This window comes from Accipiter gentilis, chromosome 17 (genome assembly GCF_929443795.1).
Source record: "Accipiter gentilis chromosome 17, bAccGen1.1, whole genome shotgun sequence".
In the NCBI taxonomy this organism is placed as follows: Eukaryota; Metazoa; Chordata; class Aves; order Accipitriformes; family Accipitridae; genus Astur; species Astur gentilis.
In genome coordinates this window covers 1,290,068-1,316,743 of record NC_064896.1, presented here as the reverse complement: position 1 = coordinate 1,316,743, position 26,676 = coordinate 1,290,068, and the positions used below count along the sequence as shown (strand labels likewise).

Here is a 26,676-nt window from a genome sequence, read left to right as displayed (position 1 = left end):
GGCCGGCAGCTCCGGACCTCATCCTGGCCACGACCAGCCCCATGGGCTCACGGGGCTGCGCGTCGACCTGGCGAAGCCCCCCCATGTGTTGCACCGTAACTACGCAGGGACGGGTGTGTAGGGGCTCCTGGGGCAGCACCCAGCCCCAGGGAGGTTTGGGGTCAGGCAGGGTCCTGCCCTGCTCCCGGCTGCACCGTGCAAGGACAGAGCAGCCCAGGCCATGGCGCAGCCCACCCGGCAGCTTGACGGCGGCACGGGCTGCTCCGGCACGGCAGCGGTGCCAGGCAGAGCCGAGGGCGCAGGCAGGGGGTCTCTGCCCCACCTGCATCAGCCCTGGACACCTTGGGGCTGGACCCCCCAGGACACAACATTCTGTGCCCAACGTTTGTCCCCAGTGGCCCAGGGATGACGCTGGGCTGGACCAGGAGGGACAGGCTCTGCCGGGGCAGGGGGCTCAGCCCCTGGCAGGGCCTGGCGAGAGGAGCTGGGACCCCTGGGACAGGACAGGGCTACAGGTCCCCGTAGGGTCCCTCATGGCTGCTTTGCTGCAAGCCCACCCCCGCTGCACCCTCCCACACGTGTCCCCAAGCCATCCTGGTCCCAGGCCCCCCCATCCCCATGGGGTCGCTGCGCGCCGGGCTCTCAGTATGAAGTTTTATTGCCGTCATGCAGGAGTAGTTTTGATGTAGTACAAAAATAATGTCTTTATACAAATTTTTTTCCTCTTTTTTTTTCTTTTTTTTCTTTTTTCTTACAACAGGCTCCTTCCCACAGCGCGGCCCCTCCGCCCGCACCCCCCAGCTGCTCCTGCCCTCCCCGCACCCCCCCCCCTTCCAGTTTGCTTTAATACAAGTGTGATTTACTGGCGATGACCGGTGTGCAGGAATACTGGGTATGATACAGCCTTGCAGAGTCCCCAGAATATTGCTTTTAACTTTGGGGAAGAAAAAAACCAGAAACATAAAGAGGTGGGAGCAAGACAGGAGAAAACCAGATGGAAAGAGCAGGGCCCCAGCTGGGGGTCCAGGCCCCAGGGGACTCGGGGCTGGGGGTCTCTGCTCCGCTGCTGGTGGCACAGGGGGGCGATGGGCACGCACTGCGGTGTGCCGGGACAGATCTACCATCTTTAAAATAAATAAGGCTAAGACTTCAGGCTACTGGCTCAGCTGGCTGGGGTTGGTGCAACTGTTCTAGTCTGTATTAGTGTTCACAATTCCCTGCCTGCCCGCTGCCAAGTGGCTTTGGCAAGTTCGCAGGCAGGACATAATGCCCGACGCTGCCAAGGAGTTTCAGGTCAATCCCTATGTCTCCACAAAGACACCTGTAGGTTGGCCCAGGCTAGACGCAGTCTGCTGCCCCAGCCTGGGGCAAGAGAAGGCAACAACACGCTACAAATAGATCTGCTACTCGCTCCCTGCCCGCACTCACCAGGGTGGAAGAGCTGACCCCAAAAAGCAGGGCCAGCCCCCACAGCCAAGGCCACAGCAGCTTTTCCCATCCCTGCTCACACATTTCCTTGTGCCCAGCCCGAGGCTGGCAGGAGAGGGCGATGCTGGAGCTGTCACAGGGCTGGGAGCAGCCCAGAGCAGGGGAAGGAGGCAGCCAGAGAGCTGCTGCCTTGAGCGGGAGCCCTCACTGGGGCACTGTGAGCCCTGGGACCTCTGTGTGAGAACAGTTCATCTGGCAAGACAGGCATCCAGTTCACAAAATGAGGCTCAGAAACAATCGTTCCTGTTCTCAGCACAGGCAAACGCTCTTCCAGTGGCATTAGGTGACAAACCGGGACATCCTTCTCCCGCCTCAGCACCACACGGGGACAGCAGAGGTAGCCCCAGGTTTGCATGGCGAGGCTGGGATGGCAAGATAAGCTAGGGAACAAATACAGTAGAGACTTCAGCCAGCCCCTTCCTAATTCTAGGCAGATTATTTTGGGAAGCTTTTTCACATTATAACTCATATATTATATCTGTACCACAACTGAAGTGTGAAAATGCTAAATCAGAATTAATGCAATTTTAACTGCACCTTAGATAAGCTACTGAAAAATAAGATTAAATCATATATCCTTACAAAACTAAAAGAATCAGTGAAAGGTGGGAAAGAGGTCAGAGGCCACACTGGGCCGAGTCCTGCAAAACCTTTGAACTGCGGACAAGATCCCATCTTTGCAGCAATTGCCTGCAAGGACGACTCTCTCCTGAGGCGGCGGCCAGCTCTCCGGGCAGCCGCCGGTCACACAGGATAACCGGGCGGCTGTTTGTGCTGCTCACGAAGGCCTTGGCACACTGCAGCCCACGCACGGCCACCGAGGGTTAGACAACACAGCCAAACCAGGTGGCACGTCAAGGACAGAAAAAGATTTGATGCAGATGAAGGGAAGTGGGAGGTTTCAAGAAATTCTTCCTTTCAAGAAACCCTGATAAATCTAAGCTTATTCAAACCATATGGAGCGAATGCAATCAGCCGACTCTCTGTACTGCACAGCCGCAACTCTTGTGCCAGCAAACCAGCTTCACCCTTGGTAGTCTTCTCCTTTCCCACAGGCTTCGCTCGATCCAGAGAACAGCATGGTTAAAAAGACAAGAGAGGTAGATTACAGTCATGATTAAAAGCAGATTAGTCATCTAGGCTTCGATTTAAAAAACAGATTCCAGAAGATGCCAAGAGGTTGCTGCTTCCAAAACTAGCTTTTTCAAAAGTCTTCTCCCTCCAGAGCGAGTGTGAGTGCGTGTCCCTGAACAGAGCTCAGAAGAATTGCTACATTATTCTCCATCACGGGACACCAGTATTGCTGTTGAGCTGTAGTAGGCGACGTGAAAGGCAGACTGCAGGATGGTGCTTGTGCTCTTGGATGTGTGGGAAGCTACTTCCGAAGGTACCTCTGGGCCAGGATAGCTGCGTCCAAAGGGTTCATGGGCTGGGCGTCATGGCCCAGGCGTCGCACGGGGGGGATGTTCCCAAACTGCCGCTTCTGTAGGAAGCTCTTGGCCTCATGCAAGGTGTTCTTCTCCTCAGCCAAGAGCAGCTGCTGCCTCATGTAATTCTCAAACTCGTACTGCGAGCACTCCTCTGTCACCTTTACCTGCGAGAGAACCACCCAGTCAGAGCCACGGCAACAAGCAATGTTCACACAACTCCCCTCCAATGGTCCCGAGTTACCGCTGGATAACTGGAGTCTTAATGCAAGAACTGGACCTGCTGCCAGACGTACAGGCAGGACTCACTTGTGCCACCAGAAACAGGTCTGGAAACCTCAGTGGCTCTGTCCTGATGCAGCTCATCCCAACCCTGGCAGATATTCAGGGGCTGCAGCTGTTTGGACCCAGTTCTCGCATCCCCCCCGAGCCCTGCAGAGGGATTTCTCATGGCAACACTGACTGCAGCATCACAGGCAAAAGCTCCTACAAGGCTGTCCCCAGGCAGTGAGGTCACCAGCTGTCACTTCCAACAAAAAAATATGCTGGCAAGAAAACAGGATGTTTGCTCCCATCACAGAACTCACCAGGGAGCCTGAGCCAACATCGCTACCTCCTCCTAGCATTCCCAGTGCATGTGAGCTCTCAGCTGTGTGTGAGGGAGCAAGTGCGGCTCAGAGAGGAGCAAGCTGACCCTCAGCCAGCTCTGGGGCCTGAGAGTTCACTTCCAGGCAGCACGGCCAGCTGGATGTGACTCCCAGCCCCAGCAACATGAGCCTTTCCTTCCGCTGCACAAGACAACGATGGACTTGGCCACCTCGTACAGCAGCAGCCACAGCTGGGTCCTCACCACCTTCCCCTCACCAGCTCGGGGCCCACAGGGGGCTGCCATCTCCTTCCATTACAGACAGACTTAGCACAAAAAAGCAGTTCCACAGAAAGGTAAGTAGGAAAACCTACCTCTTGGGGGTTTTCAGGGTTAGCCACTTGGTCATCGATGTCTGGCACCACTTGCAAAGGGCCACTCAGCGAGGACATAGACTGCCTGGGGGGGAGAGTACAGTGTCGGGGTTCAGAGCACAGAACCAGCTCACACCCCCTCACCCAACACCCTGGCCAGGGCAATCCCACCTGGCTGGCTGTGAGTGTGGCAGAGAGCTACCTGGATGCCACACCAGCTACTGCTACTAGAGGACACTATTCCAAATTCAACTTCCCTGGTATGAAATCATGTTACAACCCCAGAGCTGCCTTTTTTTTTTTGGGGGTGGGTGTGTGTGTGTGTGGGTGTGTGTGTGTATGTGTGTGTGGTTTTTGGTTTTTTTTTTGTTAAACAGGATGTGGAACTCTTAACTCTTGCATAGGTAGGAGAGAAAAAAGCCACAGCTCCAAAAAATCACAGACTTCACTGCTGACTTAACAGACAGCACAAGAAGTTTGCCTGGGCATGCTGTGCAGCACAGACAGAAGGTCACAAGGCTAGCAAGAGAGGGCTGCACCGAGCAAACACCACCAGGATCCATTTCTGCTGGAGTGTGCTACTGGAATCTCATCCCAATTAGTTCATGCCAGTCCTGGAGTCAGATTTACCCTCAAAAAGCATCCCCACCCTGCACGTGTAGTGTTCCCACCTGTTCTTCCCCTCTAGAGATCTCAGTACTGTTTTGTAATGTTATTGCTTTAGACTCCAACCCTAGTCACAATGACAAGCATTTGTACAGGCCACTCTGGCTGTATCCATCAGCAGACACCAGTGGTTGAGACACAGGATTTAAAGACTTTTTTTGCAGTTCTCACAGATCCTGCTCTGGTGTCCTGTTTGGCAGCAGTCTGCTGGCCACAGCAGAAATAACGCTGCTTGTGGCCAGAGGCACCATGTTCCTATGTCTCTCCTCTTGCATGTACCATGATGCTATGATGGAGCTGAGAGAATCCAGCACTTCAGAAGCTGTCAGACGCTGCTGCGGATCTAAGACCAGCAGTTTTCGGATCAAGCACACAGTGTTTTCTGAGACCCGTCCATCCCTGGGAGAGAGAACACGTGATCAGTCCGAGTGCCCGAGGTGGGCAGCGGCAGCAGCAGGATGGATGTGCTGGGAGCACAGGTCAGGAACTAGAGGAGCCACCACTGCTTTGACTGAGAGAGCCCAGAATTAACCAGGGGGGTGATTCCCTGTTTTGCAGCATGGGGCCTCTCTCACCTTTGTACAAGATGTCCCAGCTCTGCTACTGCTTCCTTGGGGACTACTGCATACAGTCTTTGCTCTCATTACCGCTGCGACCCTCAGGGGCTTTGAGTGAAGCCCCTCCAGCTCCGGCTGTCCCAGTAAGGCCCAGAGCACCACCCGCACAGGCACTAAGAGAAGGGCCTCCCTGGGACAGGCTATACTCACTCAGGGATGGTGTACTCGGCAGCCTTGATTTTGCGGAAAAGCTCCTGAGGTATGCTGTCATAGAAGGGGAACTGGCCATAGAGCATGGTGAAGAGCACCACACCCAACGCCCACATGTCACTGGGTTTTCCACGGTACGGCCGTCCTGCAGGGACCAAGGAGACAAAAGCAACAGGCTTTACAACACTGCTCACTTCTGCAGCCCACCACCAGCAGTAAAGGCACTGAAGCAACTTCTGTATATGCTCCCTTTTTTCTTAGCATTAATCAAAATGCTCAAGACTTCCTATCACAAGACACCAAGAACCTCTTTCAAAGATGCATCCTTTGCAAATAAGCAAATTCTTCATCTCCACACAGGTGTCTTCCCTTTCCCTACAGAGCAGGGCTATCCCTGCTGAATGGCCTTGATGTGATCCAAGAGCACCAAGTAATCAGAACAACTGCATGCTGTGCTGGAGTTCACACCTCACTCCCCTTTGACATCCCTGCAGACTGTTGCCACCAGGATTCCCTGAGCCTCGCAGGCTGCAGAGATGCACCCTGCTGTGAGTCCAGGTCAAAGGAGAAGGGAATTTAAGGGCCAGCAAGCACAAGGCAGGGGGAGGCGGGAAAGAAACCCTGAGAAGAGTAAGTGCTCCTCAGGTGAAGAGTGGCCCAAGATTAATGCCAACCTCACCACCCCAACTGCACTGGAGATTTGCATGGAAGTGCAGACTAAGACTCTCCACACCCAGCTCAGATTGAGCCTGTCAAGATGGGACTCTGCCTCCGGGATGGATCCAGCACACAGACACTGGAGCCTGCTGGGAAGCTGTGGAGGGCACAGGAAGGTGCCTCCTCTGGGCAGAGGCATTCCCAAAAGCTGCTGCAGCCCCAGCATACCCTGGGAGCCACTCGATGGAAATGCTGCTTTAAAGCCCCTTCAATCGCACAATAAATCAGCAAACAGCAGAATGCATGAGGGTCAAAAAATTAAACTCCAGTGCTGTACCACAGCACAGGACTGAGGGAATGACTTCCTCTGACTCACGCAGTGAGTCACTGCTGCAGCATTTGTTATTTGTACTAATTATTCTTTGCTTTATATGCTCAAAAAAAGGCACCTCTCCCTCCTCCTCCAACTTTTCCTGCAGTGACATTTCAGCAGCTCTAAAACGCGAGCCATCTCTTAGCAGAAGACAGCTTCTTCTGGAGACCTAAAACAATGATTAATTCTTCATGCGTTTTAGCTTCCCCTTGCACAGGAGCATTAGCAATACAGACAGAGGGATGCTCAGAGTCTGAAGGTGGTGGTGAAGCCTGGAATGTCCTCAAGTAACATTTCCCTCGATGCTTAGAGGGGAACTGCAGATTGAGCCATTTTGGAACAGTGTTTTCAAGAATACAGGATCGGGCTGCACAGACACCCCAACAGGGAAGGGCTATTTGCAGAGACATCAGAGCCAGAGAGCAGTGCGACTGCACCCAAAGGTCAGGCAAGGTGGTGCTACAGAAGGATGCAGTCCTCTAAGGCTGCCCCTTGCAGGGTCTTGAACAGCCTCAGCTGTCAGAGAAGTCAACGACAGCCTGTTCAGCACCTTGTGGTGTGTGGCCTACAGACAGGCCAGTCAATCCACCACCAAGAGAGCCGTTAGAAGAAACACAGGTGCTTGCAGCCAGGCTATGCTGGAAGGGAGGATGACAGGGCTGAAGTCCAGGACAGAACAGTACCCTGGATGAGCAGGAAGGAGCAGCCCCACGCAGCCTTTACCAGACACCAGCCACTTGAGCTGCAACTGCTCCAAGCTCCTGCAGAGCAGTTGGCTCGAATCATCCATCTGGTTACAGGGGCCTCAGGATATCCTGCAGAACAGGAAAGGCCTGCAAAAAAACACAGGTTCCACCTCCCTGCCTGCCTCTGCTCCCTTCCTGGCTCAGTCCTGCCCAGGAGGGAAGCAGCCTCAAACCTGCCTGGCAGATCACAACGGAAGAGCTCAGCTACATTTATTGCTGCTGCCTGTAAACCCGACAACAAATTAGAGGGGAGTCCACCGGGTCTGGAAATTTCAGGACTAGCTCCCTCTGAGGGGATATGTGAAACACAATAGCTCAGGATACCACAAACTAATAACTCAAATCTTCAGCAGAGGTGTTTTCAGTAATCTAGATGTTACCCTTGCATAAACAAATATGATTGACAAGGATTCTGGCTTTCACACTAGCTATATGCACACCAGCAAGTGGTGCTGCCCAACATACTGCTGACTTGTCCAGAAAGCAGTTGGTGCTGTTGACCTACTGTCCACAGTTTTAGGCAGTTTCCCATCGTCCAAATGATACCTTGACCCTGTAGATGGATAACCCTTAGGCAGGTGGGATGCATTAGGGGTGATCTTGGACTGCATCCTGCAGTTCAGCTCCATCCAAAGGGAATTTTATCTGTGCTCACAAGGACTACTCCACAACATGAGCTAATGCATGGTAACTAGAGTCTATGTAGGCTTATACAGAGGTGCTTCAGATGCACAGTCCCAACTGTAAATGCACCTTTCAACACTCTTAGTCAAGCTCACCTGGATGAGGAAAACATAACCCAAAAAACCCAAACAAAAAAACACAACCAAACCTCCAGAAAAAAACCCAAAATGATGCCTCAGTCACTGGCCTGACAAACAGGACAGCCCTGCTCAGCTATTGCCAGCACAAAAGCTAGCACAGTAGCAGACAGAGTTTATTGAAGAGAAACCTCCTGAAGCAACTAGACAGACAGAAACCACATCTGTTTCCGAAAGTCCATGCACTGGAAACAGTTAAAAGGTGGGAGGACATTAGGGAAAGCTGTTCTTTGCCAGACTTCTGCTTAAGGCCACTGCTGCAGACAAGGCATAGGCCAGACTGCTGGAGACAAGATACAGCCCAAACAGACTGCTAGTCTGGCCTGATGTGATCATTCCTTTATTTTCAAGTAACTCCTCTCAGTCAGCCCAGAAGCCGCCCAGAGGGTCAATAGTTCCCTTCTGTAAGCAAGCAGCAGCTGCAGCAGCAACTGCTCCTCTTAGTGTATGGCCTGGAATAAACTGACATGATGGTGGGATTTGGACCAATTGCCTCTTAGGTCTAGGGATTTACCTGCAGCTTAAGTGAAGCCTCAGAACAAGATTCAGGTATGGGAAACGGAACGTCTTGTCTGCAATCAGACTTATTTAAGAACAGGCAGGGAGCTTTTAATTAGCTTTGAAGTTCAGACTAGCCTTAAGAAAAAAGTTACACTTGCTCCCTTCCCTCCATACTTTCCCAGTTGGGAAAAAACAGACCAAGACTCATAATTGGACCCTAATTAAGAGGCTCTCACAGAAGGCAGGTTACATATGGGAACAGAAGTGGGTTGTTTTCATTTATTGTCAAGAGCCACAAATAAATGCAACAAGTGTTAAGTGTGGAGGCTGTGAATTCCTACTGAGGACCAAAGGGGATTGCCTACCACTAAGCACATCTGGGCTGATGTAGGCAGGGCTCCCTCGCTGGTCTTTCAGCAGGTCATCTTCACTCACGAGGTGCTTTCCAAGACAGAAGTTTGTTATGGTTATTCGATGAGTCCTGGGGAAAATCAGAAGGCATCAGTGAATAAGGACTATCCTGCATGAGCCAAACAGCACAGAGGAAGTTAACACCAAAACAGAGGTATGTGTCTACAGGGCTTTTTGGGAGGCTTGAAGTACTGGGAAAAGACAAGCGGAGCTGTAAGATCAACAACTGCATCCCAAAGGGGAGGGATTCCACACCTGTCAGCATGGCTTGCAAGACTCTTACAGGGGGAATATGAGAATATTTTACAACTATGGACATCTACATCCAACTCGAGTGGCACATATAAGCATGGCTGTAAGCACAGGGTGCTCGTGTAACGTGCCCACCTTGCAGCCACACAGGTGCCTTTTGGCCAGCCTGCCAGGAACATCATAGCCAGCAGCACAGCACCCTGCAGGCATCAGCAGCACCAGGATCTGCACTTGTGTGCTTGCTGACCATTGTAGTGTAAGAGTGTTAACAAAGTAGAAGTTTATTTTAACTGCTGATTCTCTTCTATGCTTCCCAACTACCATCTCCAAAAGCATCTTCTCCACACAACATTTTCAGGCAGCTGAGGGAAAATACCCTACAGAAGGACTGCCACACGCCTGGCCTCCATGCACTGTTTGCTTACGTGTTGCCAGCACATGAACGACAGGACCTTTGTTCAGATTCAGTACAACCACTTTTGCATCACCCAGCAATCCCACAGCAGTAGTCTGGTGGCAGTTTTACCTGATCTGCAGGACTATTCTTCACATGCAAGTATGCAGAACAGAGAAAGTCTAATCAACATCCAAAAAACCTCCTACAGAAAAGGTGAGAACTGCAGGTACATGCAATACATGCAATTAAGATACCCCTATTTCCCTATGGTATTGCCAGCTCCAATTAATGAATTTTTCCAGGGAAAGTGAGCTCATTACGAAACTACTATCACATTAAGTCTTCCATGTCACTCAGATAATTTGGATTTTAACATACAACTTAAAGGACTGTCTAGAAGTTTTCTATATTCTTGAAAAGTATTACACAACTAGAGCCTGAGAGCATGAATTAAGTTAGTCACAATAACCAAGAAATACTTCCAGCGAGTCTAACAGACAAGTGAAATAAAACCAAGTGTGGGTTGGCAATGGAGAGTTGATTATTAAGAAAGACAGATTTGTGTTTAAGAAGTGTTAGCTTCAACTGTCAGGAGACTTCCCTGGCTGAATAACAATCTGCAGGATTTCTTAAGGATTTAAAAGACTAAGTGTTCTAAAGGACACTAAAATATTCAGGGTTGCTTGGTTTTATTTAGTCACCGAAATTTGATCTAATCTGTAATCATCCAATCATCCAATCAACTACTGCACTGGCTAATTGGAAAACTTTAATGCCCAGATCTTGCAGGGGACAACGTCTGAGGGACCTACATTAGCCCAGGGTGTAACATGCCTGGTTAGGACTTTGCAGTGATATGTAGCTACCTTCACTCCCCCACAAACAGAAAAGACCTGGTTCTTCTATGAGCATGGCTGGAACAGAACAAACATTTCTGATCAGCCCAAATGGCTGGTCTTCTCCATGGTGATCTATTCTTATGCCTCACCCACCCTTTCATATGACTCACTGCTGTAGAGGCTACAGTTTTTCCTCACCAAAGCTGATGGTCTTGCTAGCAAAAAGCAAAAACATAGTATGTAATACAAAAAATGACTTTGGCAAACATGTTCACAAAGCTTAAAATACCTCCCCCTTCCTGCTAGTGGGGGCCCCTGTGTGCAGCTCTGTCAGTGGGATGCTCCACTGCACACTTTGCCCAGAAAAGAAGGGAAGCTCTGGGTGGATCCTTTAAAGCAGCAACCTTTGTCTGCCTCTTCCTAGCAAGAAGGAGAATCAAAGAAGCAAGCAGAAGATAAGAGATTTATCTTAAAGTGTTACAGAAATGACTTAAAACTCTTTACAGGTGGCCCTGAAAAGCACTAGCTGCTGTGTGTGTTGGGGGGAACCAAGAAGTTCAACCTCAGTAGGTAAAATCTGTTTGCTTTCAAATGGTATTAGGGAGGAGAAAAAAGTAAGCTATGACCAGAGTGAAGCTGCATGCTTTGTACAGACTCTGGAAGCCTGCAGACCTAAAGCCTTCCAGTTTTTTTATTCATTCCACAGAAAACCAGACAGTGTGAAAAGAGAATGAATTCCACTCATTCTTAAAAGTTAGTGCAAAATATTGAGCCAGTAATGCAATACTGAAGGACACAGTGGAGTATCTGAACTGGAACTAGCTTGCCAACTAAGTTACTACACAAACCAAGATAACTAAAAAACTCCAAGGAGCCACCAGGCAAAGTGCACACTACCACCAGCTGCCTCTCACTCGTGCTGAACTCATGCCCCACTGATGCTGTTCGCTCTGCTCTGGGAGGGCTAGTCCCTCCTGTGTCTGCACAGCATCCAAGACATGTTGGACATCAGCGCATTATAAACTGAGGCTTGCATCAAACCAGCTAATGGGAACAAGGAAGCTATTTGAAGCACAAATACAGACTAGACAGAAGAACTTTTGTTTAGATAAGTAAATATTTTACTGCTAGCAAAAACACAGTCAAAGATTTAACACTGCCATGATTACAGTACAGACTGCAGTGTTGGGAATCCCTTTAGCATGATGGAAAGTGAATTATGTGAGCAGAACCACTTACAATGTTTTAATTCTTTTTAAACATATAAATAAGTATTTCTCTTGCAGGTTTCTGAATCAGAATAAAATTTAGTTTTCAGAAGTTAGAATTGAAAAAGAAATGCTGACATGGGGTCACTAAGCTTGGTGGAAGAGTGAACTATCTAGGTTGGGCTCAATTCATTTTTGGAGAATAACTCATGTAACTTTGAGCTGGATTTGTATTTTTGTGCAGCCTACTTCCAGCTCCCTCACCCTTCTCACACGAGAGCACTCTCAACAAGTGCTGCCTTCAATTGTGTTTCAAATAGAAATCTGCTTCAGGGAAGAAATGCAAGACAACTGCCAGAACAGCAGCTCTCCAGCAGACTTACCTTTTGTTTAGCACCATGTTTCCTAGTTTCAAGTCTCTGTGCACAATATTTTTCTGTAAAATATGTAATAGTATAAAATAAGCAAAAGCATATTTGTTATAGAAGTATAAACTCAATACTTGGACAAAAGCATTAAGTATCTTTTGAAATCATGTCATCTTCATTCTCAGAAATAACGTAGATCAAGGTTTCAGGTCAGGTTCCATGCCAGGTACTTCATGCACTTCATTTTTGATTCTGGTCAGAAGGACAGAACAAGCAAATTTGCTGCTTTGAACACACAGACAGACTTGACTGAAACTAAGAGACCTGAAACTTAAGCGTCCAGGCTCAGTAAGACCAATATGATGAGCATTCCCTCAAAAATATGCTTCACTGCTCTGCCAAGGAAGGATGGGTGTCCCTTGTCACAGTGTAAGAAGTCAAACATTGGCAGAATCTTTTTTTGTTACAATAATTTCTAGTTCACTGATCTCAAACTTGTAGCTTGAGGTTCTGATCTCAGAAATCAGTTCTTACATTGTCATTTATTTTGCTTCAAAAGGAAACGCTTGAAGTGTTTCCTGCGTTTGATTAGTCTCTGCTCCCCTCTTCAACCCCCCCTTTCTGAGGTTAGTAACACCCTAGTTCACCTGATCTGCATTTAGTCCAGCTGGCCCCTCTCCACAGTCAACAAATGCTATGTTATCATTGAGAAACTTGAGGAGAAGGGAATGCTCTTTTACAGCTTAGGGCATGAGGTCTTAGACAGAACACTGTTAGAGGGAAACAGCTGAAATATCCATCCTCTGTAACCTTGCCACTGCCTGCGCAAGGAAGTTTTAAAACATCTATTATACTAACATGGGAAAAGTAAGCCTTCCAGCACTGAAATGGGTAACAAAGATCTTACCTTATGTAATGCTTCTACCACTCGTACCACATCATAAAATATTACTACTGTCTCCCGCTCACTGAGTCTCTTCTCTTTAATGACATAATGCTGCAGATTGATCAGATCTGCTGTTTTGTCACTGAAATCATGAGCACAGAGACAGTCTAACACAAGACAAATGCGCTTCTTCATTTTTCTAACCATTCTGTTGGCTTCTAGATCTTCTATAATTTCACAAGCTCGGTCCTACAGGGAGGCAAACAAATGAGCAATAGTTCAGGGAAGCTATCTGGACATATGTACTTACAGAGCACTAGAGAATAAATAACTACGTGGTGATCTCAAAATAAGCAAATGCAATCATAGCACTTGATCTTTGCCCCGAGTTGGGATTTCAAAAAAGAAGATACATGATCTCTACCTAAAGAAGCCAGAGAAAGTCTGTGGTGTTTGGCTATATGCATATGTCAGCACTGATACTGTTTATATACACACAAACACCTTTAGATAAAAACCTAGAAAAACCCTACAGTGGTACAGACTCTGTGAATACTAGGGATCCAACACATTATTAATGAGAAGAACAGAAATCTTAAGACACAATTAGCAGTTCTTCCATAACATTAAACAGGACACAGCTGAGTTGGACATTTGGCTTATTTAAGATATAGTACAGATGGCCTCAAGTGAAAAGTCTGTTGACAAAATTTAACCAGCAAGCAAGGCAATACCAACATCCAAACCAGTAATTCCCATCAGCTCATCATATTCATGAGCAGCTCTGAAGGCATTAACAGCAACACAACTCATTCACTCAAGACATTGATCAGCATATTGACTAGTTTAATTTGCTGGTACAGTTTCTTGGCAATTTGTCCCCTCTTGCAAGTCATCATAAAACAGTACAGAGACTGGAAAGCACAAATTCAGTTCTAAAGGGTGCTCTACAGGCACAAATTAATTCACCAGTGAAGCAGCTCTTTTCCTATTTAAAGGGGACACTAATGAGCACCTGTCCCATCTTTGAATGTTCTCACACTTCCCAAATCCCAAACCTCATTACATCCCACTTAACTATCAAAAGCCCCTGCCACAGCCTTGCTTGTTTGAAGCAGCTGTGGTTAATCTCAGCAGTGTGCTGGTAACTCTTTACAAACAAGAACAGGGTCAGCACAAACTGTACGTTAAACAAAAGCAGCTCAAGCCAATAGTGATTACTGGCATTCCCCCAACCTGGATGGTGACCAGCTGTACCTGAAAGAGCCCGTGATGATGAACCACTCCTTCCTGGTTGTGGAGCAGGGAAAGGAGAGAATACTCTGTGTGCAGCAGCATCTTGCCCTGTCGTTCCTCCTGGGTTTCTATTCCTTTATCACCCCTTTCTTCTAAGGTGAGAATCTTCAGGAAAAGGGAGATTACCTTTATAGTTCCCAGAAAAACCCAAATGCCCCCAACCTGTCATTTTAGGTATTCACATGTGTTTAACAGCTGATGTAATTGCTCTGATGTTTGCATACTTGCCACAAACCTCCCTGAACTAACATCTATGCAGAATGCATAGCATGAGCTTGATTAACACAGAAAAGCTGCTCAGGTGGCTTTTTGCAAATATTCTTGGTGATTTTTCCCACTGGATCCACCCCCATTTCAGGCACAGCAGAGCAGAGGGCTCCAGGAGAGCAGCACAGCAGCCACAGAGGCCTGTCTCAGGGCTAATCTCAACACCAGATCTATGCCTGGCAGAACTGCCCCACTGAGGGGAAGTTCCAGCAGCCATTTCTGACAGTGCACCAGTTCAGCCTACACCACACACTACTGCAAGTGCTTCTGTCACAAGAGCTAAAGTTAAAAAGCCCTGAAGATCTGGAAGCCCTGCAGTTTGCTTACCTTTAGCTGATAAAAGTCATCTGTCCCATCCTTTCTTGCCAAACACTGAACAATACTCGGCACAGGGGAGTTACCTAAACGTGGACCTAACAGCACAAAGCAAAAACAGACTTGTTTTCCTCTAAGCAGCAATGACTAATTCGGGGTTACATCAGTATGCAAGTGTCACACAGTTTAAACTGAGTTCCTTTTTTTTCCAGGAGACTAAGTGCATTTCCACAAATTACAATCTAAAGAAAAAAATGGTATTGAACTCCGAAACCTTTTTGGACAATGTTTCATTTGTTCACTGGAGAAACATTTAACAAAAGCCCACACATGGCACAGCTGTTTTCAGAAATTCAAATTTCTGCATGCCTGAACCATACGGCTTTTACATTTACTAGCAACACCCACGGCAACTGTTATTACCACACCTCTGAAGCCAACTGCCACCTCTGCAGGGACAGCTCAGGTACACCAATTAGTCCAAATTTCAAGTTAACATACAGTCTCCACTCTTCAGTTTAAATCAATCAGCTTCCAATCGATTATCCATTGGTTTCCAATGTGAATTCCATCATGTTTTTGACAGTTTATATAATAGTTCTAAACTAACAACTATTCTAGCAACTCTTGAAAGCTATCAAAGTGATCTTGCCTTGGCACATACTGCTTATAATGACCACTAGTGCATTATTAAGTTGCCTACAAGCTGATTTGACACCATATTCCAGGCAAGAAGGGTTGAACATTTCTCTGGAGCTCTAACCAAAAGGCCCCCGAATGAATTTGCTCTTTAATGTTTAAGAATGTAGTTTAAAAAAAAAAAGGGGGAAGGCAGGTAAAAGCAAGGGCTCATATTTATCTTAAAAGCCATGCCTGCCTTTCTGTATTAGTATTATAAATCTCCTTAGCTTGACTAGCTGCAGAAGCTCCAAGGGCTGCTACTCTGCTACATCAAGTGAATTGCACTCTGAGGTAAGACATTAAGTTACACATCTGCTTTGCCTCATTTTATAGTGCCTTTTATTTTCAGTTTTGCAATCAGCAGCTACCTTGAAAACTGAAGAAAACCCTCCCTGCTTACCTAGTATAAAAGGGCCCGCTCTCTTGGCATTATTTCCAGAAATCCCTGTACAAAGAGCTTTTGCCTTAGTGGATGTTTCCCCAGCTCCTCTGTCTGATGCTCGCCGCTTCATCCTTGGCTCTTGAAAGAGAAAGAAGACCACATTTGATGAGCAACTTGAGTTATTTCTTATACCCCTTATTTCTTAGTGGAAGGCTTTCACCTACTGATGCACTCATGTCTCTGCCTACGTATGTTTCTACAAAAAAGCTATGGCTCATTACTGATAGACCAGTTGTTGGTTGGAGGCTTAATGCATTTTTGAACATATAAATCAGCCTCATTATTCAAAGCAACATTTCCTAGAACAGTTGTTTGAGACACATAGTGGGAACAAGTCAAAATAATTAAAGCTTGTTTTACAGCAAAAACAAGTTTGCAAATTAACGTATTCCAAAAAACTCTGAAAGAAAATACTTAAGTTATCCTTCTGTATGGATGTCTACTGACTCAGCCTATGGACTTTTGTGGGTTCCTTCACAGAGGACTTCCCACTAGGCATCACAGCCAGCTCACCAAGTAACTCAGAAGGCTCAAGTCTGTTCCTCAAACAGCCAAGAATGCACAAAACTAACTGACCATGAAAATGAACAATATCTTTCACCTTTTCCAGCAAGGGCACAGAAGACTGAAACATGCTAGTTATTGTGAGATTCAGTTAATTTAACAATGATTTTTCAAAAATTTATTTTTAGTCTTAAACTAAGTCCCCCTCTCTCTTTGCACCTCTTTAGGCTTGAACCTTTTTATTACATCTCCATCTATCTACATCCAATGCAGCTATTTGGAGTCCAACATATAAAACTCCATCAATTCAGTCTCCACATGCAGGAATGGATGCTTTGTTTAGAATTAACACACTATTACCTGCCTTTAATGGATATTCCAATGAAAACGTTGTGGTGCCAGTACATGTGATCTCTTGCACTACCACTCCATGCAAAGAACAATTTAACCTATTAAATGTTAATCTCATGCTTTGTGTCCAAGTATTTATTCAAGGCCCACACATCACTACAATTCAGCACAAACAACTAAAAGCTTGACAAATGCCTACTTATTCAGGTATTGCAGAAAATCCAATTTCCAACATGCATTGTCTGCTGCTCAGAAATCTGAAGAGAATTTGCACTGGTATAGCAGAGCCAATACCTAAGCTGACAAATAAATTCAAGCCTTTGTGACTAAAACACTTCTTCCCCAAAGGAAAGCCTTGTTTCAGTTTAGCAGGAAAAGAACCTCTTATGTTTGCTGCCAGGCTAGCCTTCACGTACTGCATGCTTACTGCAAGCATAAATCAGCTCCATCAAACTGAAGTTTTGTTCCCAATACACCTCCTCTTCAGCTTTATCTCTTGGAAAATAGTTTCAAAGACTTTCACAAATATCTAGACATTAAATGCTTGTGCTCTAGCATTTCAAAGATTTTTTTTGTTTTTGGTTGGGGGGGGGGGGGGGGAGGGGAAGAGGAGGAACTAAGCACAGATCCACTTTCTTACTCTGAGCAAGTCAAAACGAAGCCCCGGTAGTCTTCCCTAAGAGGTTACTAAAGCAGACTGGGAAAATATTTTTGGGTTACTACTTATGTGTTTTAAAAAAGTCCCAGTGTTTCACCACATAAGAGACTGATAAATCACCACACTTTGAATGAAGTTTACCCTCTGGCAGTCCCACCCTTTCTGTGGACACAAGCGTGATCTCATTGCATTAATTCATCTAGCAGTACCTGTCACCAAGATCAGAGATAGCAAGAGAGATAAGGTGAGAAGTCTTGCAGCAGACTTTGCATCCCTGCACTACCAACTTCCACCAGCCGTTCAGATCTCCAACAGAGAAGTGTTACCAGGCCCAGCTAGCTGAACAGAATAAAGTCCTGAGCCCAATATGCTCCTTGTTCTGTTCATTCCGCATCCCTGACCTAATATTTGATTGTGCCTTATAAAATTCTCCACTCCTTGCAACATCATCATCCCTGCTGGAAACCTATGAGTAACATTTCCACTGGAGAAACCCCACTGCACAGAAACTCTGAGATAATGACCGTTGTGCAATCTGAGCTGGACAGGAATCGCTGGTGCAAACAGCGTTATCGTAAACAAAATAATCTGAGGACTCACGTAGTTCAGCATCAACTGTATCTTTACTCTTCTTCCAAACTAGGTTTTCCAACGTCTCAGGAGACAGGAGTCATCACCTTGGAGAAGGCTGGATGGTCGAAAGGTCGAGGACTCTGTAATGCGAAACGAGATACACTTGATGCTGTGGTTCTGGATTATTCTTGATTACGATAACGTGGTATGCACCAAAACTTCTGCAGCTTGAAACATCTGTGTTTATTTTGGCTTAGAAAAGGCCTGAAGCTCCTGATATCACGAGAGAGAATAAAAGGGCTCCTGAAGTTCAGTCCCCAAAGAGTCACAGACACATCGCCCTGCACAGCAAGACAAATACAAGCGTCAACTATCTCAAAAGGCATTTTGTGACGCGAGACAGACCTTCAGAGCAGAAACAAACATGTTCTCCATTTTAATCTCTGCCACATGGTACTAGCTTGCCTGTTTTTAACAATATCTTAAATACACCCAAGTTAGCAACAGTGCCACAACAGAATCTTCACCACTAGAAGCGATTTTTAATCATGGTAAGAGTTAATGCTTAAAAGTTTGGACTTGAACAGAACAATTTCTGCAAAAGGCAAAGAAGAATAAATTGAATTATATTCTTATCGAACCCCCACTGCAAGTTAATTCCTCTTTACAATTTATATCTGGCCTCTTAAAAAAATAATCAAACTAATTCAACTTAAATTCAGTGCTGCTTAACAGTTCATCTGGTACCATTAAAAAGGAGAAATTTAGGATTTAAATCAGACACTCTAGAATTGAAACTATACCACCTCTACCAAATGCTTAGTTTAACCCTCATATATCAAGTGTTACACTTTTGTTAATCCAAGCTGGTTTACTTTACCAGTAACCAGTTACATCAACTGAAAAATGCAGAAAGAACATCTGGGACATGGGAACCAAACTCCCAACACCACCCAAAACACGACACAGTACTATCACCTGGTCCTGGGGGAGCTGCAAAGCCTGCTAAAAGTCTTCCTGAATTAGAGTACTGAAGCTATTTATACTTTGATGAACCATGTTCAGAGCCACTGCTCTAGGCAGCAGGATGCCCCGGTCAGGCAGACCCGTGCCGACAGCACGCAGACAGCCTGCTCACCCGCGCACTGGCTAGCTGGCACTTTCGGTATGAGTCGTCTCAGCACTGAGAGCCCCAGCCCCTGCCTAAAGGACATCCACTGACTTAAATATCACAGCTCCGTCACAGAATACTTGTAAGAGCAAGCAAGAAAAACACCAATATAAACGAGTACTTAGCTATTAAAGACAATCCTATACTACTCACAGCACTGTCTATCCAATCTCCCCGCTCCCTACTCGGTTCCTGCTGCATCGTGAGGCAGTGAGGGCAGAGCCCCAGAAAAAGTCTCAGGGGACCTCAGCAGCACCCAGAGGGTTTACATGTGAGCACGTCAGGTTCCTCTGACACTGGAATGAAGGATGGTCAGATGGAAGGAAGGTCCCAGAGCAAAGGGAAGAAAACCAGGGGCAGCTTCTGTGAAAAAGCAGGAAAATTGTTCCCTTTTCTGCACATTGTGTAACCCCAATTAGAGCAAGGAAATTGGTCAAAAGGGCACGGACTTCCTTGTGTAAGCCTCCTGCAGAACAAGTGGCTATCCAGTAGGCATAGGGCTAAGAACAGTATTTCGAGACTGGGTTTAAGGCAAATCTTAAAATAAGAACAGCAATGCAGGAGGCTCCCCCTCCCTGCCAAGATAGCGGGTGTTTTCTACCTGCAAATTCGTTTAATCTTGGCTTGCGCTGGGCTGATAAAAAGCTCTGATTTCAAGGGGCTTCATTGCTAGAAGTACTCACAACACAAAGCTGGCATTGCTCAGACACCAACAGCTGAACTATATCCGGGAACAATAAGCTTTAAATAAGTTTTAGACAAAAGCCATAATAAACTGGATGGCTTAAAATGACTTTGCAGCTGTAAGAGGAAACACGAGGCCACAGCAACCCTTAACACCCAGACCCGGAGAGGGACCCATTGCGAGACAGGGGTCCCATCTCACAAGCAGCATGGGCTGAAGCCATCTGCCATCCCACCCGCGGGCCCCGGAGCATCCCTAGCCTCGCTGCAGGCACAACCGGCCCCTGGACACATGCTGGCCACAGGAGCCCCACCAGCCCAGCTCAGCCAGAGGGACACTGGCAGCGTCACTGCTCCTCTGCCTAACATGTTCAAAGAGCAAACGAGCAGCTTCTTCATGTGCTGCTGCTAGTGCCACCTGAGCAGCCGAGCCTTCCCAGGACAGGCTTGCTCAGAGCACACAAGAGGGGAATTACTGCATCGCACAAGGATTTCCTCCTCACACACAATGAGCAGAGGGCAAATAAGCAGTAAGTGGAGTCCCACACACAAACTGGTCACGCTGCAGCACAGCTGAGATTTAAAATAGCTCAAAGCTGAAAATTTAGAATGTTTCCACAAGAGGTGGTGAGCCTCATAAGGGCAAAGAGCATCCCCCCCAGCCCCTGCAGCAATGCCTCTGTCTACAAGCAGCCCCACAGACAGCTGGGACTTTCCAATTCTTAAGACTGAAAAAAAAAAAAGAAATAATTTTATCATCATCAGGATCAGTCTCAAGAGAAAGCATCCAACATTTCTTCAAAGAACCAGGACAAAACCATTTATCCCTTAGAACACTCCATCCTAGGGACAGGACCGTTAGATACTGATGTGGTAGATTCACCACCGCCTCCACCAAAACCCAAAGTGTACAAAGTGAGTCAAACCACCCCCGCTCCCTGTCCCACCATCTGTAACAAAAATGGTCTCTCTCACACAGACAATGAAGTTACAAGTCTAGCACAAAAAATCATTACTTAATAATTTTAATGTGATGCATGCAATGTATCAAACGTCTTACAGGAGAAGTGTCTAAAGCTTCTTACTGTGCTAACTATGACTTTAATAGAATTATTAATCAAATAATCTGGAGACCTAGATGTAGCGTCTTTTAATTACGTAGCTTAAGGAAATTGTCTAATTCACAAATTACTGCATGATGTTCCAGTGCCCAGCATAACAAAGAAAAACAAGAGAGGAGGAAACTGACCTTTTCATCTCAGATTAAAGAACAAGCAGGTCCTGCAGTCCAGCAGCCACAGCTAATAGCTGGAGCAGGAAAAAAAAAGTACCTTTGGGGCGTTAACAGGATTACTCAGCAGCACAGAAACTAGTTAAGACACTGGAGCAGCTGATACAACCTCTATGATGCTTTCTGTTGCTTTATCTTGCAACGAGTGGACAAAATAAGTTAGTTGGTGTTTACACCTTCTAGTCTGATGGCTGGCAACCCTGAAGGTGTCTTACCCCACTGCTACAAGCGAGCTGATCTCTGCAAGTAAGGCAACAGGATGAGCTGGCAGTTGGGAACCAGCAGCAGATGACAGAGCCCACCAGTGTCTGCTGGAAGTTCAGGGCTATTGAGGACAAGCTCCTTCAGCAAAGAGCTCATACCAGTAAAGGAAACATGCCTCTGGGAGCCCAGGTGCCGCTGGAGCAGCTCCCAGGCAGACGAAGGAGCTGTGCCGCGGCTGCTCCCGCTCACCGCGCTGCCAGCACCGCCCGTTGCTCCTGACCTGGAAATGCTGCAGGTGGAAACAAGACAGGGCTGCGCAGGAGTCGCAGGCAGAGCTGCCAGGCTGCCGACTCGGGCGTGCGCACAGGACTAATGAATCACCGCTCCCCGCGGGCTTCGTCATCGAGCTCGAAACCTCCATGGTGGAAAGGCAGCACCGCAGCCAGGCCCGCCGGGTGCTCACTGCCCAGGGAAGCACGGTATTGCTCCGTACTCGTGAATTATCCATCTCTCACCCCAGACAGGAGAAGACCTGCCGCCCAATGCAGCAGCATTTCTGCCCAGCTTTCTCTCCTGGGAGCCAAATGGTGCAGCACTTGGGATGAAGATGGAGACTCGGACCAAACATTTTTGTCTCACTCACCCTGTGCCCTCTCCTCTCAGCCAGCACAGGACTCAGCTTTTGCAAAAACGAAGCTAAAAAAATTTGATTTGAATAAGCAGCATCAGGTTGCACCTTTTATCACCTAAATAACACACTGGGAAGTATTTATCAGTGATGATTAACCAAAGTTCGCATTTAAGCCTGGCTCATGGCAAATTCCACCTTATGAGAAGCAATGCTGGACATGACCTAAAAACCTACATGAATGCTGACATTAAATGAGTAAAACCTCGAGTATGGTCCGGCTTCCCAGCATGGGAACAAGCAGGTTGGTATCGCTCCGAGAAGCGGCAATCCCGGAGCATTGCCACATGCCTTCCCCAGGCAAACCCAGCTAGGGACAGCTCAGACCCGAGTCATCAGTGCTCCCAGGGACAGAGGCTCGATTCCCATTGGAAAAGCTTCCCTGAGAACAGGCGGAGTTCAGATCAGTCAGGCCTGCGGAGGAGTCACTGGCTGGGGGATTACAGGGAACGTTTTGCCGGGCAGGTCCCAAGCAAAGCAGGCGTGCGGGAAGGAGGAGCTGCTGCTGCAGGTGGGTGCAGGGACAGCCGGGGTAAACTCCCCTCCCTCTGCAAAGCACTGCAGTAGATTCACTATACAGGAACATTAACTTTACCAAAGGCTTTGGAAGTTTAACCGTTCTGTAAGAGAAGTAATAATAATAAAAAAAAAGCCCATCAGATGACTCAGAGCCACCAGTGCAACCCATGTACCGCTGTGAGAGCCCTTCCGGGAAGGGAAGTCTTCTCCAGAAACAGAGCAGCCCTGACTCAGAGATTTCTTGGAAATGCGTGAAGACTTATTCAAGCTTCTTCCCTAAGTGACAAGTTCGGTCAAAACCAGACGCAGAGTTTCTCTGACCAAAGCCGAAGAAGGAATCCTGAGGTGCTGGTGCAGCCCTATACTGCTGGAAGGCACCTGGTGAAGTACGCGCTCACTGAGCGAGCTGTGCTTCGCAAGCTGGGAGACACGAACACCTCCGGCAGCCCCCGCTGAACTAGCAACCCACTAGAAAACCTCCTTCCTCAGCCAAACTTGCCAATTAGTTTAATCCCAGGTATGTGAGCAAGGCACAGCCAGTGCTTGAGAGGCCATAGTGCTAAAAGGGACCTCAGTACACCTCGCCTACATCCTGCATCTTGCCTCATCTAGCTGTGGCCAATCTCCAACTTCTCAGGGACAAAAACGGCTTCCACAGGCCAAGTCATACATCAGGGAAAGCAAATTCCTTCCTGCCCCCCCCAGGCAGCCAGGGAAACTCTGAAACACAGGATTCCAGCAACGTAATTACAGTGCAAGCAAGCAACAAGCTGGGCTTTCTTTAAACCCTTCTGATGCATCAACACATGCGATAGCCAAGGACTCATCTCTGGGAGTTCCCTCTTTGGTTACATAAACATCAACTTCAGCTTAACCCTTTCACGCTGAAGCACAAGCCACATCCACCAGGAAAAAAACGTGCTCCAGCCCAACATCCTCATGGCATGGGCACCTACAGCAGGGCACAGTGCAGAAGAGCCTGGAAATCCAACTGCAGCACTCCAACAGCACCTAAGACTGCATTGCTCTCCCAGCACAGAGCCCAGTGCACAAGTTCCTGACCTTGGGCTGCTTCCGTGAAGTCAGGCAGTCATTACCCTTAAAATCACCGCGAGGCGAGATGCGTATTGTGTTACGAGATTTTACTTTTTGTTTATAGCTTATGTTACTATGTACACTTGATTTTCCATAAATCCACTGCAGCAGGACTTTCCTCATGCGCACAAAGATTATCGCATGACTCACACACGTGCTGACACTTTTGTTACAGCGAGGTGTGGTTGCTGCTTTTAACGATAATCTACTCATCAAGCTCTAACTAGATAGATATATACTGAAGTTATCTACATATACTGCCATGCTAGTGTTACTATCATTTGTATCATGAAAGCACACTGACAGACACCATAAGTTCATAAACATGCACCCAACTAACAAAAAAAGACTGTGTCACATAGAAAATTACAATGGGCCTGGAGCCTCCTCTGGTCTAGCAAGAGCTCGCAGCTGGAGAGCTCCCAGGCACGAGCCAGGCACACGCTGTAAAAGTCCAAAGCACCACTGAGTCTCTGCAGACAGAAAACACATCCCTTACTTAGGCTAAGCACAGTGGGCAGTTCAGGCAAAATCAATAGGGTTGCCCTTAATCAAACAGCAGCTAAGTGCCTACAAGGCTTTCCTCTGCGTGGTTTCAAAAGGAGATGATTCTGTAATATCCTGAGGATAAAAAGCAGCTGAACATGACGGTGCCTTTAAGTAATGCGATTATGTGACCAAACCATCAGCACGGATGCCACAGAGAAACAATAAAAGGATGTAGCACAAACACTCCAGCACTGGGGAAACACGTCCTGCATCCCAACCAGGGCTGTTTGCCAGCAGGTAAGCCCTACTCTGCCCCATCCCTCAAGTTACATCCCACCTGGGCTGCAGGCACCCCGCAAACCCAACCACCCTCCATCTGCACCCAACTCGTGTCCCTTATGCCCCAAAGGGAGCCTGTTATCCTGCCTCTCAGCCCTACCACACCAGGCACTGGCCCCTGCTCCGAGCTCTCTGCCTCCCTCTGGACATGGGATTACAGCCTGAGACTAGAGCCCACGATGCCTAGCACACCTATACACAGCCGTGCACGTTAAGCCTACAGGTTAAGACTCTAAACTAGCAAAGAACTGAATTATCAACACCAGTGCAGCACATTCACACCCACAGCCACGGCAGGAAGAGAGAGCAGTTGGCCAGGAACAGGACAAGCCCAAAACACCTTGTGTCAGGGAGAAAAGCAGCGACACAAAGCCGCTGTGCCACAGGATCCCTCCAACTGGAACTGGCAAGACCTTTAGTGCTCTCACGTATTGTGGCAGCGAAACTCCCAAAGGCCACGGCCAGAGCCAACAGGTAACAGAAACAGGTTCTGAATGCAGGAAATCCCACAGCATGTCTCCTCTTCTTCAGGTGACCTCGCACAGGGAGGATGGGACAGGTTTCTGTAGCTAGCTCCAGCTGTAATACTTTACGGTCTTACTCATTCTCACTTAGAGGTACAACCTTCAACTACTCACCACTGAGACACACGAGACTCCTCCTCAGAACAGAGGTCCGAAACTACTAAATTAAGAAATCCCTGCTCAGACTGAAAGTGAAATCAGCACCAAACACAAGCTGTTTGCTCCCTCAGCAAGCCCTGAACCTGCCAGCACGCCACAAAAATAGCTACACTGTCAACAAAGCCCAAATCCCCACCAGCGCTGTCAGCGGGGAAGAAAACGACAAAGCAGTTTTACAGTGATTTTTTAAAACCCTTTTTTTGCTGCGATACGCAAAATCCCACCCTTCGCGGGTGAGCGGCCGCTGCACCGGCAGCACACCGACCGACCGACCGGCCGGGCCGACCCCTGGGGAAGGCTCCCCGGAGCGGCCGGGAGCTCGGCCCGCAGGCCCCCGCGGCGATCCCGGGCCACCGGCTCTCCCGAGGCCTCGGCCGGGCCCCTTCCCGGGCTGCGGGCGGGCTCCGCCGGCCCGGCCCGGCCCGACCCGGCCGCGGTCCCCACACCGGCGGGGCTGGCGGCGGCGCCTCCCCGCCCACCCCGTCACACAGCGGGGCCGGGACCAACCCCGGGACCCGGCTCACCCTCCCCTCGCCCGTTCCCCGCTCACCCATGGCCCCGGGGCCGGCGCGGCCGCCGGCGCCTCCCGCAGCCCCACGCCCGGCCGCGGCCTCCGCTCCGCTCCGCGGCGGACGGCCACCTGACAACGGAAGTGACGCACACGCCACCGCCCCCCCTCCCCTCCCGCCGCCATCCCGCCTCCTGGCGGCCGCCGCAGAGATGGCGACGGGGCCGCGCTGATTGGCCGGCTGAGCCAGAGCCGGCTGCGATTGGGGGAGAGCCCGGGGGCCTGGAGGGGAAGACTTTGACGGCTTGAGGCGCGGAGACGAGAGGGAGGCAAGAAGCGAAGGCTGATTGGCTGGGGAGGGATGACTCCCTCCGCCCATTGGCTCCCGCTCCGGCCGCCGCTGGACGCCAAAGGGGTTGGTGGGCACGCGGGAGATTCGAACGCGCCGTGATTGGCGGAGAGGCGGGTGCTTTCCCGGGCGAAGGCCGCCCGCAGAGCGCCGCCATCATAGGCCGCCGTGCCCCGAGCCACCCGCGACACCCGGCCCCCCTCCCAGCAGCCAGGCTCTGGCCGGGGGCACCAGGCAGCCGTGCCACAGGTTCCAGCCCCCCAACTCCTCTCCCCAGCGGGAAGCAAGCCCACAGCACCTCCGCCAAACCCTCCCGCCCGAGCGACCTCCTCAACGCCCGCGCAAACAGCGCCATGAGCTGCTCCCGCTGCTGGAGTCGCCCCCGGCTGTGGCAGGGACACACGGTCCCTATTCGCGTGCAGTTTCTTATGGGTGAGCTCTTAAAAATCCCCCGTCTTCACCCGAGCAGGTCTTTGGTGCTTGGGGTCTGCCCCAGAGCCGCTGACCGCTCCAGTGAGGCGCCCAGGCCCAGAGCTCTGCCCACGGCACGCGCCGGCGGCGAGAGAGCCACCGAGATCCGTCTCAGAGGAGCCTGGATAGCGCTGGGTAACAAAGGGATCCCTGTGGAAACAGGGTGAAGTCGTCTGTTGACTGCGCAGTGGGCTATGGAAGGAGCCGCAGAGCTTTGGGCAAAGGGCGACGGAGGAGCGGGGAAGTGGAGGAGCTGGCAGCAGCAGCAGCATTCCCTGTGTCCTGGGCAAAGCATCTTCGCGCTTTTCCAGGCAGACAGTGCTGCCCCTTC

At 48.7% G+C, this 26,676-nt stretch overlaps 1 protein-coding gene across 2 annotated transcripts; it reads right to left on the bottom strand.

Annotated features, from left to right (window-relative positions):
• Positions 1–640: 640 nt before the first annotated feature.
• STK40 (serine/threonine kinase 40) lies at positions 641–25,672 on the bottom strand. 2 transcript variants are annotated; one of them, XM_049820140.1, is made up of 12 exons: positions 25,568–25,672; positions 17,882–17,994; positions 15,727–15,846; positions 14,658–14,743; positions 14,025–14,168; positions 12,789–13,016; positions 11,897–11,949; positions 8,772–8,887; positions 5,309–5,453; positions 4,821–4,940; positions 3,876–3,960; positions 641–3,082 (listed from the first exon to the last, which is right to left on the bottom strand). In XM_049820140.1, exons 3-12 carry the CDS (start codon positions 15,836–15,838, stop codon positions 2,864–2,866), a joined length of 1,308 nt encoding a protein of 435 aa, XP_049676097.1. In that variant the 5' UTR covers positions 15,839–15,846; positions 17,882–17,994; positions 25,568–25,672; the 3' UTR covers positions 641–2,863. The 2 variants fall into 2 exon arrangements, with proteins under 2 accessions (XP_049676097.1, XP_049676095.1); XM_049820138.1 differs by lacking the exon at positions 17,882–17,994 and having other exon boundaries at positions 25,568–25,669.
• Between the last annotated feature and the right edge of the window lie 1,004 nt (positions 25,673–26,676).

What these genes read in the sequence shown, in the direction of transcription:
- STK40 (XM_049820138.1), bottom strand. An exon ending in TGGTAGAAGCATTACATAAG is followed by an intron (nt 11,950 to 12,788) that starts GTAAGATCTTTG and finishes CATATTTTACAG; the next exon opens with AAAAATATTGTGCACAGAGA. An exon ending in AGCTCCATCATAGCATCATG is followed by an intron (nt 3,961 to 4,820) that starts GTACATGCAAGA and finishes TCTCCCCCCCAG; the next exon opens with GCAGTCTATGTCCTCGCTGA.